The following is an 18,302-nucleotide window of genomic DNA, read 5'->3' as shown; positions in this document are numbered from 1 at the left end:
AGGGATCGAGAAAGGTGCTCATAGGGTGCGCGAATCCCAAAAAAATTGTAAAAAAAAACAACAAAGTATTACAAATATAGTTTCAAAAATATAAAAAAATATAAAAAATAGTTTAAAAAATTAACAAATTACAAAAAAAAACATTTTAAAAAAATTCTTTTTTTTAATTTTTAAAAGAATTAATTGCAAAAAAAACTATAAAAAATGGTGAAAAACTATTTAAAAAAAACATAATTAAAGGAATTGACACACTGAAATATAAAGATTTAGAAATCCTATGAAAATCATTAAACATCATAGCTTATAGATTAGATAGGAATTAGCATTTAAAAAACCTTTGAAATTCACTTAAAAACCATAGGTTTCAAGTATGTTATAGTTAGGAATTAGCATTTAAAAAACCTTTGAAATTCACTGAAAAAACCATAGGTTTCATACACGTTATAGTTAGGAATTAGCATATAAAAAACCTTAGAAATTCACTGAAAAAAACATAGGTTTCAGGGTTGTTATAGTTAGCTGGACATTTCCCTCGTACAAAACCCTAGAAATTCCCCCGTTATAGTTAGTTCAGCTAACTATAACTCACGCCCCCGCAATGCACTGCTGATGACGTCACATATTACATCACTCATGACACGGTCAGTGACATCACTGATGACATCACTGATGACATCTCAAATGACATCACTGATGACATCACTGATGACATCATCCATGTGATAAATTAGTGCATCTTCTCACACCCTAATATAACCTTTGATACACCCACTCAAAATTTCAGACGGCCATTCTCAAAACCATAGATACTCCAATACCAATAACTACATACCCACTCATTGACTCTTAGGTCTACACACATATCCACTCACTCACCTCATACTTACAGTCACTCAGTACAGGACTATCATATGCATTTATACACCTATATAGACACTCACACACCGCCAATCATCTATAGAGGTACTCACACACCTAGTCAGTCATGCAAATAATTAATCACACTCCCATTTACTCACCTATACAGTTATACACACACAAGTTCACTTACTCATAAAAATACTACCACATTCTTACGCTCTTATACAATTACTGATACAAGCACACACTCATTCATACAGCCACTCTCACATTCACACACTCTCACATATAGCCAGTTATATACTCTTACACACATATATACTGCCTTTCACATATGTAGTTACTCACACATGTATAACTGAGATATACATTCAATCACTAACACACCCATACATACACTCACCCAACCACACAGTCCATCACAGATGCACTCTTAAAACCATGCACCCATAGAATCACCCACTCACACATCTATGTACAGAGTCACACACACCTCACCCACACAAACCCTCAGGCACCCATACAGGTACTCAGACAACCAATCAATAACCTATATAGACACTCATATAGCTATTCACAAAACAATGCAGCCACTTATACACCAACAGACAGACAGATACAGACATCCACACAGTTTAGTCACTAGTCTGCAGTAAGATACGTTTAATGACTCACTTATAGAGTCAGTCACGCACCTACTAAATCATCCATTCACACACTTATACACCCACTCATTCTTCCATAGGCCTTTCCCTATATATATTAAACATATTTAAACTTTACAGAAACACACACTCACTGGATGACATCATCAGTGATGTAATCAGTGATGTCATTTGTTTGAGATGTCATCAGTGTTGTCATCAGTGATGTCAGTGACCATGTCATGAGTGATGTAATATGTGACATCCTCAGCAGTGCATTGCGGGGGCGCGAGTTATAGTTAGCTGAACTAACTATAACGGGGGAATTTCTATGGTTTTGTACGAGGGAAATGTCCAGCTAACTATAACGCCCCTGAAACCTATGTTTTTTTCAGTGAATATATATATATATATATTCATATATACATACATATAAAGAAAATACCCCAAAAATATATTTGTTTAGGTTTACATGTGTAGGTAGTTTATGTTTAGGTGTACTCGATGTTAGTATTGTGCCAATGTGTGTGTGTTAAGGAGGGAGGGGGCCGATGTCTAACATGTCATTTGTTTTAAATGTTTAGGATAGATTAAGATAAGTTAAGTTAGGTTAAGGTAGTGTTAAGGTTAGTTAGTGTAGGATAGGTAGGTTAGGCTTAGTATAGATTGTGTAAGCTAGTGTAGTATAGGTAGGTTACGGTAGTTTAAGCTTTGTTTACATAGTGTAAGTTAAGAAGTTGCAGTTTGTTAGAATGACATATTTTTATATAAAACAAATGTTCTACTTTCACAACATCATAATCATTTCATACTTAAGAGTTGTCATCATTAACAACAGTAGAGTTAATAACATGAGGTAGCTATTTCCTGCATACTTTCTAGACATGTGTAACTTCGTTAGAGGCCTATGGACAAGAGTTAGTCTACCTCCCATTTGAGTCACTTAAGGTCTCTTCACCACTCTTTAGGTGCTGTGATTGGTCCTCTTTGTTTGGAATTGATACACAGCCCAACACAGTCACTTACGGTAGCACTGTAGGTGAAAGAGATGCTGCATGTATCGTAAGAATGGTTCTGTCACTGCAGATTACCCATTCTTGGGTGTTGAGACACACACTGGTGCCTGCCAATAACGCATTCACGCTTGCACCATTGTGCTAGTAGGTCATTGTTGTTAGCTGGTTACAAATCATGAGTGTGGCTCCCACCTGCCTGTATAACCTCACTCATTCTTGGCATTGAGTACTTTCTAAGTGTAGCACTTCATGCATGTGACTTTGTGCAACTTCTTCAATCAATCAATACATTCTTCTTTCGGCCTAAATTGGCCTTAAAAGGACATGAAGAAATGAAACATCCACAAATCATCTCGTATCTTAATTTCACTCGCAGACATATCTAAATTAAAATACAACAAATTATTAAAATGCAACATTTGAAAAGATAAAAATGCATTTAAAAAAATACCTACATACACGAAAAAATATGTTAAAAAATGCTGTTTAAAAGGGCACCAGGGCTTATCCCAATAAAACCTAACAAACAACATATAAGAGTCCAATATGTAAGTAGGGAATAATAGGAACCACCTAAAACCAACAATCCGATCGAATTTGAACCAATTTACATAAGTACTACATTTATAAAATAGCTCACTATCACAGTTAATTTCTCAAGTTAGCAAAATACACCCCTGCAAAAAAACGGGATAAAAAGCAACACGTTTTCAGTGAATCCAAAAGTTGCAGGTAAAGTAAGGCTTGATAAAAATCCAGAGGAGCAAAAAGGGGGCGAATATACTTTCGTCTTAAGGCTGACCAGTTAGGGCAAATAAAAACAATATGCAAAGTGTCTGGTGCAGAAATCCTTTTACTGGAGCAAAAAGGAGAGTCTAATGGCTTATGTCACCCCATCAACAGCTGTGGAAACAGATTTAAACTGAAGTTAGTTAGCCGTCTTCTATGATGGGAGACCATGTCCAAAGTTAAGTACATTTCCATTTTGTTCATACATTTCACCATCATAAAGTGCTCATAACTATCTTTGGATTGAGCTATATGCAGCCTAGCTTCTCGACTACTTGTTAAGTTTAAAAATCATAAATCTCACATTTCCTCTTACCATGGGGATGTGTAGCTTGCTTACTGGCTCTGTCCTCTGGCTCCCAATTAGTGATATGTGTGAATATTGTACAATTGATTTCAACAGAGCCGCCGGCACCATCACACCCATGCTCTGCCACACCATCAACTGCTCCCTGGCAACCGCCTCGTTCCCTGACGACTGGAAACACCCTGAGATCAACCTCCTCCTGAAGAAACCCTCAGGGGACCCCACTGACCTCAAAAACAACAGACCCATCTCCCTGCTCCCGTTCCCAGCGAAAGTCATCGAGAAAGCCATCAACAGCCAACTCGCCACATTCATCGAAGAGCACAACATCCTTGACTCCTCCCAATCCGGCTTCAGAAAAAACCACAGTACGGAAACCGCCCTCCTCGCCGCAACAGATGACATCCGTACCTTACTAGACAAAGGAGAAACAGCAGCCCTCGTCCTCCGCGACCTTTCAGCGGCATTTGACACAGTCTCTCACCGCACCCTAATATGCAGACTCCACGACGCAGGCATCCAAGACCAGTCTGGATACGCTCCTTCCTCTTCAGCAGAACGCAGCGGGTCAGACTCCCCCCTTTCCTCTCGGACCCTACATCTACCACCTGCGGAGTCCCCCAGGGGTCCTCCCTCAGCCCTAAGCTCTTCAACGTCTACATGGCTCCGCTCGCCCCCATCGTCAGAACCGACGTACTCAACATTGTGTCATACGCAGAGGACACCCATCTCATCCTCTCCCTATCCAACAAACCCAGCACTGCCAGACACAACTTTAGAAGGCATGGAAGCCGTCACCGAATGGATGAAAAACAGCTGCCTACAACTAAACACCAACAAAACGGAAGTACTCATCATGGGCCCAAACCCCGATGCCTGGAACGACACCTGGTAGTCCCCCGCCCTTTTTAGCCCGCCCACCCCCACGGACCACGCATGCAACTTGGGAATCATCCTGGACTCAGAGCTCAAAATGGACCGCCAGATCATCTCCATCTCATCCGCCTGCTTCCACACCCTCCGCCTCCTATGTAAGACCTTCAAATGGAACCCCCTTGAACACAGAATGACCGTCACTCATCCGCTTGTCACCAGAAGGCTCGACTACGGGAACGCACTCTATGCCAGAATAAACAAAAATCTCAACTGCAAGCTACAGAACATCCAAAACGCCGCCGCAAGACTGGTCCTCAACCTGCCAAGACACTGCCAAATCTCCCAGCACCTGTGCACACTTCACTGGCTCTCCATCGAAGCTAGAGTTACCTTCAAGGTGCTAACCCACAAGGCCGTCCACGACGCCGGACCAGCATACCTGAACAGCCGACTCAAATTCCACGCACCCCAAAGGACCCTATGATCAGCCCAGCTCTCCAATGCCGTGGTCCCCCGCACCAGAAAGACCAGATCGGGATGCCGCTCCTTCTCCTTCTGGGCGGCCAGAGCCTGGAACGACCTTCCGCTCCACCTCAGACAGACAACATCGCTCCCCATCTTCGCAAGAAACTTCAAAACCTGGCTCTTCGACAGACCCCTCCTTGATGGACTGGACCCTGCGACCCCCTCTCCCCCAAGCACATTGAGGCCCTTACGTATGAGTAGTCATGCATACCAAGCACCTGATTCATTGATTGATTGACGTTTGGTTACACTCACACTCAATGCATGTGAGGGCTCTCAGGGGCAGAGGAACACATTTACCCTACCTATCCCAGTGTGCCTTTCAATGCCATTTATCAGTTGATACAGGAACCCAAATATGTATTAGCCGCATTTAATGCATACTGACATTCAAGATGTTGGACTGACCTTCTACATCCTTGAGTGGCATAGGTATGATGCAAAATCAGAAGGAGTCTGGGCATGAGTATCTGCATATTGTCAGTGCATGCATAATGAAAGTACTTTAGGATCTCTTCCATGAAAGCAATGAGGCTATCATGTGTGCTTGATCATATTGCCATGATCACTGAGCAAGATATATGTGAATGTGTGAAACAGTGTTAGTGGTTCACAGGCCTCACAGGACGCATTTTGAGCAGGGAGGTTTTTGTGTGAATAGCAATGCAATCAATCATTCATAAACTTTATTAGATTTGACAAGCAAATCATAAAATCACATAAATGACACTATAATCATTATAAAATATGTTATGAAGTAAGAAAAACCTAATTTAAGTAAAATGCTCAGTCATTAAAAGATTACAAAATTCTGTAAAACCATGGGGAATAAAAATAAATAAAATAAGAAGCAAATAGCAACACAATAGGATTATTCAAATGTACATTTCTTGGCAAATCTGTCATAGCCTCCACAGAATCCCATTTCCCTCCTGCGAGAAAGATAGCGTGCATATGCAAAAGGGAGGAAGAAAAGGCACTTTAGCATGTGCTGTAAATTATTGCACTCAATTATCCGTATCGTTTTCATATTAGAAGGGCTCCTCTTATAAAATGTAAGTCCACAATGCAAATATCAAGAGAATAGAGTGACTGTAAATGACTGAAACATTCTCTATAAGAACAAGGGTTGCACAGCCTCAGTATCCAAAGCCAAAATAAGGATCTCAAATTTGAGTAAAATGCACAAAACAAATCTAAGTGCAAGCTGGCTTGTTTTGCCATGTTATTACATGGGCAAAGCAGAAGGTAGTCGTGGCAACCACCTTGATTAGGAAAGGCTACCAAAAAGTGCAACGTGCTTAAGCGGAATCTAGTTAGATAAAATCTGTGCTGAGGCTCTAGAAAAAGATATATGTAGGGCTGCATCTGCTTGGTGGAAAAACTATCATTGCCCATGCTCGAGACTCTTCAAAGGTTTATTTGCTGGTTTGGGCATGCACTGTACCTTAGACCATATAAGGATTTTATAAGAGACTTTGCATGAGGAGGGTTATTAACGGGGTCATTGAAAATTTCCATTGCTCCCAGTTCACTAAATGCACGTTTCAGATAACCAAGCCAGAGGATCCTCTCAATGTTGGCCAGGGAAACACAGTCCAATATAATGGATCTGGAAAAATCCAACTCCAGTGTGCGCCAGATTTATACCCATAATAACAAAGTTGCAAGTCCAAGACGCTCCATGATATACTCAAGGTCCAGTTCTGAGTGGCAAAAAATATTGATGCACTCTTAGGTACATCTAAGTGGTGAATGAGAGGCATGATTAGTAATGCATGTTCACTGGATACCAGTCAATTAACTGATGCTTATTGTCACACCATGACGTTCAATTGGTAAATGAGACATTTCGCAATAATGCCATGGCAGTGGGTGTGCATGATGTTTGGGCATGTACAACAAGAGCAGGTGATAGTGACTTTAGGCCTATCTCCTTGAATTGCAAAGGGGTTTGTATAGACACATCCACCAAGGTCTAGTTAGTTCTATCCTCAATAGACATACAACACGCTGGTTAATAGGAGCGCATTTATTTACAGGTGTGTGCATAGACAGGTACATAGTTGCGGTTCTTGGGGCAACAATACCAACATTGTTATAGAGCAAAGGATGTCCAGATAGAGGCCATATGGGACACGTCATGTGACATATAGAGATTTGGAGTAGTGCTCAAAACCAGCACTGTCACCGGCACAGCACTGCCACTTCTGCCACCAACTGTGCTGGGATGACTGATGCCACATGCTCCTTCAAAGGGTCCAGCACCTCTTGGTCCTCAGGTCCTCCTCCTCCAGTCCGCATGACTGCCCTCAGGTTCTTGGCCAGTTTCTCCTTGGTCCTGCGCTCATAGTCATGCCAGAACTTTTTGCACTGTAGTACTGTCCTTTAAGTTTGACCTACACTATTTAGCTTCTCCACTATGGACTTCCAAATGGCTTCTTTAATTCCTAATGGCAATTTTGAAGTGAGAAAGAGAAGATGTTGATTCTTTGTAACCTCTGTAATTAAATTGTGGGAAAGCAGATTTGCGTCACTTAGGTTGTAAATGCATCAATTTTCTCTGTGCCATCCATCTCACAGATGCGTCAATATTTGTTCCACACCTTGGGACCTTCTGACATGGTGCGCCGTCCATAAATACGGCGCATCCATGGCGTTTCAAACTGTCGTACCGTGCACATTTTTTCTCAATAAGCTAATGCGTGATCTAAAAGTTACTCATTTGCAAGCCTTTGTACCTCAGAAATCCTGCTTTCTTGCCATAGCAGATCCTAGGATATTATATTTATAAATGTACAGTCATTTCAAGAATTGTTAAATGTTATTTATATGCTGGCCAATATGCCTCTAACCCTTCTCTGAAAGAACTAAGACACCACAAAAATGCGCCTTTTTCACCAACTGCATTTTTGAACGGTGCTGGGAATTAAGGTATGATTTATTAGTCTAAATAGCTACCAGAATAGTTATTTATACATCTGGACTTTGAGACAGCTTTAGCTGTGATGCTAAACTATTGTTTTTACCCCCAAAAAGCAGTAATAATATATGTACAAAGTGGGGCTTTTAGTCATAGGCTTCATTGATTGGTTTGTTTTGTTGTCATTTACATTTTGCTTCTGCCCACCACAGCATGGAACATGGAACATGAGTCAGGCCGCTTTACCCATTGTCAGCATTTACTTGGAGTGATTGCCCAACGCCTGTCCTTTGCACATTGTTCACTTCCACCTAAAAACAGTTTGGTTCAGAGGGGTAGCAAGACAAGATGGCCGGGTGGAAGTTATCCACACTGGCTCCGCAGCCACGTAGCTGTCTCATTCAGAATCGGAGGACGCATGTAGGGGTAACTGACTCCGCTCCGATCCGATCTGGATATCGAGAAGCTTCACCTGGGATCAGGAAGAGCAACCGAAACCACCAGAAACTAGGCCTCAATTGGGGAAAAGCAAGTGTGCTTCCCACAAAAAATGAACAATATAGCTCAAGAAACACCCAAGGACCCCCGGTACCTGCAGAGAGGGTGAGGAAGTGCAGGAACCAGTATCAGCAGCTGATCATGCCAGGGGCCCTTGGGAGGCGACTCCAACAGCGAGAGAGAACCAGACGGAACACCGGGCACACCGCAGGAGAAGAGAGGCGGTGAGTGGGAGAGCCATGAAGGCCCCCGGCGATCCCCGTGGGAGACTAGGGGACCAGGGAGACACCTAAAACCAACCCTCATAGAGCTGCATTGCACTAAAAAGCGAATCACACCGCGCCTGACTTCAAAATAGCGCCCGCCAGGAGAAACACACTGGAGTGGGAGGATGGCCCATATTATGATGGGGACTTGGTGACTGAACAGGGTGCAAGGCCTAGTAAAATAAAAGAGGCACAGATACAGAAGCAAGACCAACGGCGGAGCCACGAGGAGCAACATATGTAAACTTGCCTGACCTTAAGATGAGCCGAAAAAATCCAAAACTGCTACTAAACACTAGAAAAAGACAGTCCAATAAGCAGAAGCTGACTGTTACAAGGTGAAGTCCCATAAGCTGCAGTATGGAGACGAAGGCTTCCGTAGGCCAGAGGGGCAACCTCACCCATGAATGAGGGGAGTCGTCTGACTGCACCTATGCCACCACAAAAATTCACAAACAAGGTCACCATCTTTTTCACTCCCATGGAGAAGAGACAACCACAGGAACAAGGAGATGCCGACACAGGCATGGCATTCACCAAAGAAGTCTTGATCACCTCCCTAAGGGAATTCAAGACGGAACTGCTCTCTGAACTAAAGATGGACATAAAGACCTCAATAGAACAACTTAAAGTGGATTTGACATGATGCATGACCTCGATCCGACAGGATGTAGACTCTATTGGTACAAGAGTACTGGAGGTAGAGGCCCAAACGCAGGACCTCGACAAGCACGTCACGGACACCCATGACAAAGTGCAAGATCTCCATACTCAATTGCAAGAAGCACTACTGAAAAATCAGGACCTGGAAAATAGGAATAGGAGAGACAACAACAGAATCAGAGACCTGCAGAAGGGAGCAGAAGGGCCAGACCTAGAGGCCTTCACTGAGGGGCTCTTCACGGAAATTCTGGGGCCACACCAGCTAAACATCAAAATAGAGAGGGTCCATCATGTGGTCAACCAATCCACCAGAGAACGCCGACGCATCACGATATCCTGGTCAAGCTCCACTCTTTCAAAGTAAAGGAAGCCATATTACAATTGATCAGGAAGAAATAAGCACTCTCCTTCTAAGGATTCAAATTCCTGCTGCATCAAGATTTGGCACAGTGAACCCTACACCGAAGACAACACTTCAGACCATTAACAGCAAAGTTGCAGTCAGATAACATCAAATCCCAATGGACTTACCCATTCGCATTGGCCTTGGAATTCAATAATAAGGCATGCCACATCAAAGACCTGGAGGAGGATCTAGAGATCCTAGGGTTACCAAATGCGAAGGAGGTGTCCAATCATGCATCTAGGAAAGGGAAAGAGACGGAGCGCAATACTTCCTTCCAATGGCGCACAATACCTAAAGGAAGACTGTCAAAAATTTAACACGTCAACCATAGTGGGGGATGAAGTGAAGGAGACCACAAAGGTGTTTGGACTTTGCCACCTAAGATGAAAATCAGAAAAGATAACTGACTCTGCCAGCGAAGAATGTATCCGGCCCCAAAGTTTTAATTTACTGCAATCGGTCACTGATCCAATCAAGGCAATGTAAAGACATGCTACAGCCTACAAGCACAAAAGACAGCTGGGGTGGCGGGCCATGGCATAGTTCTTCCCTGTCTCCTTAGCTCGGGATAGAGTGCGTCGAGACGAATTGCAGACGGCAATCAAAGAACTCTTTCAATTGAACCAGCCACACGCTACTACTCCCTTAAACATTTGGGATGCCTTCCAGGTGGTACTGAGGGGCAAATTCATTGAACTAAATGCCGCATCGAACAAGCAACGTGCAGCGCTAGAAGTGAATTGGGGAAAATAGAAAGGGAGCATAAAAAGACTTCCACCGGGTCCTACAGCGTAAACTAAGTGCCTTAAAGAGGAAAATCAATCCAATATATACCAATAGGGCAGAATACACCCTTTTGCGGTTATGCCAGATTTCATACACCCATAGAAAAAAAGTGGGATCCCACCTGGCAAGACAGCCCAGAGAAAAAAGGGAGAAGGAATACATAGGAGGCATATGAAATGGAGAGGGAAACTTAGAACACTCGGGCAAGGTTAAGGCTAACATGTTTGGGTCCTTCTATAAAGAGCTCTACCAAGCCATGCCCACAGACCCTGCTGCCCAACAAAAATACTTAGAATCGCTCACACTGCCCCAGGTCCTACCTGCCAGGACCAATCAGCTAAATGCTCCCATCACTGATGAAGAGGTAGGGAGAGCGATAGCGGCATTAAAACCTTATAAGTCCCCAGGGTCAGACGGGCTGACGGCACACTTTTATAGAGCCTCTGCATCAGAGATCGCTCCTCTCTTTTTAATTCAATAGCTGAGGGACCAAAGATGACAGCATCAATGGTTGAAGCTTTGATAACAATGATTTCGATTGTAGGGAAGAACCCACAGAACTGTGGCTCCTACAGGTCAATTGCGCTGTTAAACTTGGATGCCAAATTGTACTCTCCAATATTGTCTGCCAGACTAGAGAACCTGATACCCGATCTAATCCACCCTGATCAATCGGGCTTTATAAAGGGGAGGCAAACCCACAACAAAATATGCAGGATGTTACATATGATAGAAAAAGTCTCCAATCATAAGATTCCAGCGGTCCTGGTGGGATTGGACACTGAAAAGGCCTTTGACAGGGTGGTTTGGTCATTCATTTTTCACACACTAGAAAGATTCAAATTCGGGAGACCATTTATTAATAAGATAAAGGCTAACTACACACAACCACATTCAAGAGTGCAAGTGAATGGGTTGAGCTCACTTCCGTTTGCTCCAAGCAGGGGGACGAGGCAGCGATACCTGCTGTCATCCCTGCGGTTTGCCCTAAGCATAGAACCTTTGGCAGCACAAGTTCGAGAAACCCCAGGGTTCCAGGGAATAAGATTCGGAGGTGAGGAACATAAACTGTCACTGTTCACAGATAATATGCTGATGACCCCTACCTCCCGCCTATCCTCGCTGCAGGCCCTTCGGGTACAACTGACGCAGTTTGAAAATGTTGCGGGTTTCCAAGTAAACTTAACCAAATTGTCCAGCCTAAACCTCACGGTGCCAAAAAGGGAGATGAACCTTTCACAAGGGGAGACGCCTTTCCTCTGGGCCAAGCACCCTCTCAAGTCTGGGGATCCAGATCACACTCAACTGAACGGCTTATTTAGGGCCTAATACAGTACCTCAAATGCTGGAAAACACTATATATGTACGCGATAAAATTACAGTACTACCCAAACTCCTATATTTGTTCCAGGCCTTTCCAACTAAATTGGAGAGGGATTTCCTCCCTAGACTATGCTCACTCATCACTCGATATATCTGGCATAACAGTAGGGAACGTCTCCCCTTCCACACATTAAGGCACGCAAACGACAAAGGTGGGGTGGCCCTCTCAGACTTTAGCCTTTTTTATAAAGCAGCCCAATTAAGGGTAATTGTGGAATCGTCCAAGAGGGAATCGGACAAACATTGGTTGCACATGGATTGGGCGATAGTAGGGAGTATGATTTGGAACGTGATCTGGAAGCACAAGAAGGCTAGGCCTCTGAATGCTTTTCTCAGTAAACCTACATGGATCACTCTCAAAGGTATGGGATGATGTTACTAAAGGGCTAGGTTTGGTGACGCTTCCTTCTCCCAACACCCCGATTCATTTTAACCGGGAGTTCCCCCCAGCAATGCAGGAGGAGCCATTTGACGCCTGGATGGAGAGGGGTTGTCTCATACTTTCGGTTCTTTTTCATAATTACAACATACTCACATACGAACTCTGCCAAAGGGATATCCACCTTGCTTCCAGCAAACACTTATCTAAACATTGGGCCTTACATCCACAGGTCAGGGAGGCTGCCACATGATTCCTAACACCGATAGTGACCTTTGTACGGAGGGTGTGCTCCATGAAAGGGGTGATCTCCTTCCTGTATGTTCTCCAGCTATCGACACTGCACGCCCGAAACCTTGCTACACCTACTTCTGGGAAAATATATTAGGGAGGGGAATTTCTTAATGGGAATGGGAGCACTTTTGGTGGAACATCACCAAGAACAATCATTCATTAGATGTACGAGAAGCCCACTATAAGACTCTCTTGGATTGGTATCTTCATTCCATCAAACTCAAAAAGATATTTCCATAGACCCCAGATTTATGTTGGAGGGGATGTGGCTTGCTCGGAGACTTCTGCCACATCTGGTGGGACTGCCCTACTCTCAAAACATTTTGGGAGGAGATCCTAGCACAGATGAAGGACATGTTAAGCTACCCCATCTCGACTACCGCAGAGGCAGTGCTTTTGGGCCTCAGATACCTGGAGCTGGAATATCAATCGAAGGCTGACGGGAATAACATGTGTGCGTGCCTGGGGGCCACTAAAACAGCAATCTCAGCTGCCTGGAAGAATAAAGCGGCTCCGGTGGTGGCACAGTGGCACTCCCGCCTATGGAAACTTCTCACTATGGAGAGGCTTGCAGACATCTTTAGAGATGAGTACAAAAACTTTTAATACAAATGGGGTCCTCTGGATTCCTATCTCACACAGGGTCTCCCCCTGGCAGTGTGCCCACCCACGATGAGAGCTATGCACCTGTTCCAATACTAACTCACGACAGGGCCCACCTTCAGGTTCCCCAAGCAGATTTAAGATACCCGGCTTAACATAACAGTTACCCATCTTCTATGACCTACAATTTACTTCCCGAGACGCACACTACACTCAAAGGCCAGTGTGGACGCAACCTCTTCACCACCATAGTTGGGAAGGGGTTATAAAAATTGAAATGTATAAAGCACTCATTCGGAAGGGAGGGTTCAGTATTGATAATATGTTTGTGTTAGAGATTCCCACGCATTGAGTTTCTGTAACTTCATTAGATTACAATGGGATTGTTGGAATTGTCCGTACGATGTAATGTCTCTACTCATGGTGCTTGATTTCAATAAAAAGAGTTTTGACAACAAAAAAAAATAGTTCAGTTCTCTTCATCAACAGAGCTGGTGTAAAGCTTGGTGTAAAATGTGCTTTTGATTGTTTAGAATAACTTTACAAAACAACTATTTAAATTGCTCACGCTTTCAGTGCCACGTTTTTCATATCTTTTTTAAAGCTGTGGGTATTCAATGAAACAGTAACATTTTATCTGCGTTTGATTTGAGTGCTTGGTTGAGTGGTTATTTATGCTTGTCTCCTTCACAAATTGTAACAAAATCTATGGCACAATTGAAGGCTTGCTCTTTTAAAAAAAAATTAAAAAACACTATTTGAATAGCCACAACAATGAATGATTTTTAACCCCTTCTGTGCCCGCCCCTTTCCCCGCCCTGTGCCGGCCGTTGAATTAGCGGGCGGGGTCTATGACGAGCTGGACTCGTCATGGGCACAGCGCCACCGCGGCCCATGACGAGTCCAGCTCGTCATGGGCACTGAAGGGGTTAACTGTAAAATACTCATAGCAAGCATAGGGCAGCCACGTTTAGTTTTGTTTCCATTTTTTTTGTGGCATCTACTCCTTATAAAAAATAACAAGCATTTGCAATGCAATAGGTCTCGCATTGGTGAAAGTTAAAGCTGTTGGCGTTGAAAATGACAATTTCTTTTTACTTTTGTTTTTTTATTTCTAGTGGCGTTATTACATTTACAAAGCGCTATTGTCATTTGCATTATCTTGCGGCGCTGGAGAACCTGAAAATGGGAAATAGGTTATGTGGGAGGGGAAACAAGAGTAATATGCTGCCTGAAAAAAAAAAGTACAAAGATCCTGGAAAAAGCAAACACTCATAGGGAATGCAAGATAAAGTAAAGTATGTGAAATGTTAGCAGGAACAATAGTGCAATTTAATGGACTTTTTTAAAATTTATTTTTGGTAGAGTCGTGTCATTTTTCTGACAAATAGTTCCCCTGATTTTGCAACCCGCTGTTAACTTCTTGTTTCACCCTAGTCACGCAGTGACCTCCAAATGAAAAGTCGCCTGAAATTTATGCAAATTAAAAATAAAACAACAGTTTACCTTTAAGATCACTGCTAAACGGGAATTTGAGCTGGTATTTTTCTCAGAGTTAAAAGCAACTGAGCCCTGGTAACAGGCCTGCCAGTCTGGAATTAAAATCTTCATAATTTGGCATCAGCCGCGGCCCGTGGAGGGAGTTCCGTGGGGCGGTAAGGCGGGGCGGGGGAGGGGCAGGGTGGGGGATTCTAAAAACCGGAATATGGATAATTCCAGGTAAGTAAACAATTAAATAAATAAAACGAATTTCGTAGCACGCGCTGCATCGCAAAATGCGATGCAGCGCGCTATGAAATTCGTTTTATTTATTTAATTGTTTACTTACCTGGAATTATCCATATTCCGGTTTTTAGAACCCCCCCACCCTGCCCCTCCCCCGCCCCGCCTTACTGCCCCACGGAACTCCCGCCACGGGCCGCGGCTGTTTGGTATGTCCCACGCTTTGTGGGGCAGAAAACATTCTTCAGAGGTTACCAAGGACAGCCATAAATAAAACAGTTGGTAAGCTACGGGGTGGTGTGGAGGTAGTGCAGCTGTTACTTTTGTGGCCCCACCACCCCCTTTTTTTAATTAAAGGGGAAACATGGTTTGCCACTGGATACATTGAGGGTGTGTAAATGAAAAGAAAAATATAATAAGACTGGGGAAGGCAGACGGCTGTCGTACTTACAGATAAAGCGTGGCGGCAGTCGCGCTGATTTTAATATTAATAAAAAATGCAAGTAGGGCATCAATGAAGCCGGCGCTTTTCCAGGGCGCAGGGCGCGGCCTAATGCACCTGTTACAAACAGGAGATCCTTAGGGATGAGTGGTAATAAACAGAGGTGACGACTTTGGGCCTGGGGAACCGGGTTCGAATCTAGGCGCGAAATGTATAAAAAAAGGTTACAAATAAATTTGAACTTATAATAAATATCATTAAACAGTGTTTGAATATGTACAATTAGATGATGTGAGCAAAGTAAACAAGAGATTTTCTTTAATATTGGTATTGTAATTAGGGTTGATTAGAAGCTTTATCAAAATATTTACAGTAAGTTTACATATATTTGCAAGCCTGCTAGTCAGCGTTTGATGCACTATTGTTTTTTGTTTACATTGTGGCAGCGTATTAAACACGTCACGGCGGGGACTGGCCGTTAAACACGCGAGAGTTCGCACATGACTGCTCATGTCTCTCCTCCCGGGTGCAGCTGGTTGGTCTCACGAATGTGGGTGGGGTCAGGAACAAAACAAACGAGACATGCTTTCAATTATCGTGCCCGTGTCTGGGCACGATAATTAAAACCACATGGCCTATTGGTGTCTATTACCCGCACCAAGCGCGTAATAGACACCAATAGGCCGTGGGCGGAGCAACGCGCCCGCCTTTGGCCAATTGCATGCAGTCTTTTATTAAAAGACGCACGCAAAGTCCAATGGGGTAGCACAAAAGGAATCGCACACGCACGAGCGTGTGCGATTTCAGGGTGCATTTCTGAACCCCGGACAAAAGGATTCTCGCCTGCGCGAGCACTGCTGCGCAGTGCAACACAGGTCGCGAGACCTAAAAAGGCAACCATCTCAACAGCTTGCCAAGGCCAGACCTACTATCTTTGCCAGCAGGGCCGGACTGGCGAGTCGGAAGAAGCCCTTGCAAAAATGGTCAAACCAGCTCCCTTTCTTTCATCATCTAGCCAATCTCACCCTCTCTCCACTTTCTCTTCTCCCTCTCTCATCACTCTCCATCCCTCAGTCTCTCCCCATCCCTCTCTTCTCTCTTGAAGCCTCCCCGTCCCCCTGTGCCTGCTTTAATTCATTTCAGTGAGCTGGTGAAACTTCACAGCAAGAGCAGGTGCCCTGGGATTTCAAAACCAGCCTCCAATGGCTCCAGCCCACTTGGAAAAAGCCGCATGTTTGCCAGTGATTGCTTGTTGTTTGTTGTTTTAGCTTTGCTGCCTGCCCAGGATACTTCTGAGATTCCCTTAAATGGGAGCTTCCGACAAAAAACAAACAAAAATAATCTCATTAGTGCAAAATGTCCCAGCAAAGAGATGCGTTCATTACCTCAACCCCCCCTTGTCCTTATAGCAGTCATTTGGTATGAGGTGGATCCCCGTAGATTTTGTTTCCTGTCTCATTATGTAAACTATAATGGTTCACATAAATGCACTTTAAACTATAACTCCCACTTGTAAACAACACAAACATAATCTCATTAGGGTGTCCCCGCTACATTACACTGTGATGTCCCAAAAGGAGATGCTTAAATTAATACGATGAACAGAAAACGCCATTTATCACCCCCCCACCCTTCCCCCCTCAGATGTCGAAATATGGAAGCAACGTTTTAAGAACTTCAATAAGTTGGACGAGAGTTAGGGAGTGCAGGTATTTCATTTATATTCTTTAGCTGGGTGCTCTCCTTTGTAAATATCACACACTGTAGTTGCAGTTCAACTATAATGTACCATATGTCATGCTACTTAGAAATGAGCCATTGCTGAACAGTACCGGCTCGACCCCATGGTTAGATACCCTCTCACTGCTGAGAGGATTAATTGCTTACTATGAAGAAGTGTAAAGGAAAGTTTTATTTCAATTGCATACCTTTATCTGCTTGACACTTCTATTCATGTCAGTTTCTTTTCCACCTGGAAAAAAACGGAGATCGTGATTTGAATTGGAAAGCATGCGCCAGACTTTCAAAACAATTATTATTTTACACAGGGCAGGAGTACTTACAGAATGCTGAAAACCCCAAAAGTCACTCAGTTTGCCTATTTACCTGCTTTCAGAGTTTTGTTAACCTACAAATTCACAACAACTTACTTGATACTGGACCTGCCGTTTTTGAATAAACATAATTAAAAGCATAACTTCACAGCACAGTTTTGATTTATAAATCCATAATTCTCGTTATCGGTGTGGTACGCCTGTTATTCACACCAGAGTCTGATTAGACAACAGGGGTGCGAATTAATGTAGCATCTCTTGGTTACTAAGACATCCTGGAAATCTGTCCTCGATGTGATGTGTGCTCACAGAACAACCACCACTGCTTAACTGCCACCCTGTCGTAGCTCGGGAGCTAGTACTTAATGTTGGCCAGATGTCACTTGTGACGAATACAGGGGCTCTTTGCGGAGCACAAGGACTCCATGTGTCATCACGCACTGGCAGCTTTATTTAGCAGACCATACTGACTCAGCTCAGCTCATACACAACAACACTTTCTCGGATGACTGCAGTCATTAACATTCGCTATGAAAAATGAATACATTTTGTGTTCCTAATGATGATGGCATGTAGTGCCAGAGTACTTCTAAACATTAGTACTGGCTGGAGCTTGACCGGGGCACAATCCCAACCCCTGGAGCCATGGGCTGGCTTGCACCTCCTCGTTAAGGCAGGTACTGAGGCTCTGCTAGGTCCTTGCCAGAGGAGGCATTAAATATATATTTCTCATACTGGGGATCCTTAACAGGTTCTCCAACCTTACTACCTGAAAAGCTTCATTTAAGAGTTTTTTCAAGCAAGGTGAAAGCGTAAGATTCCACAGGAGATGAAAAGCCTCATCCTGAGAGATGCATAAAGAGAG

At 43.5% G+C, this 18,302-nt stretch overlaps 1 protein-coding gene across 1 annotated transcript in view; it reads right to left on the bottom strand.

Moving 5' to 3' along the window:
• The window catches only part of LOC146862774 (uncharacterized), a 1,246,959-nt gene that overhangs the window by 261,884 nt on the left and 966,773 nt on the right, over positions 1-18,302 (bottom strand). The window contains exon 14 of the mRNA XM_085642072.1: positions 17,312-17,355. Within this exon, the coding sequence (XP_085498198.1) occupies positions 17,312-17,355 (44 nt within the window). The remainder of the gene's footprint in view (positions 1-17,311; positions 17,356-18,302) is intronic.

Source organism: Triturus cristatus, chromosome 2_2 (assembly GCF_964204655.1).
Source record: "Triturus cristatus chromosome 2_2, aTriCri1.1, whole genome shotgun sequence".
NCBI classification, from domain to species: domain Eukaryota; kingdom Metazoa; phylum Chordata; class Amphibia; order Caudata; family Salamandridae; genus Triturus; species Triturus cristatus.
The sequence above is the reverse complement of the archived record's forward strand: the minus strand, read 5'-3'. Positions and strand labels throughout refer to the sequence as shown.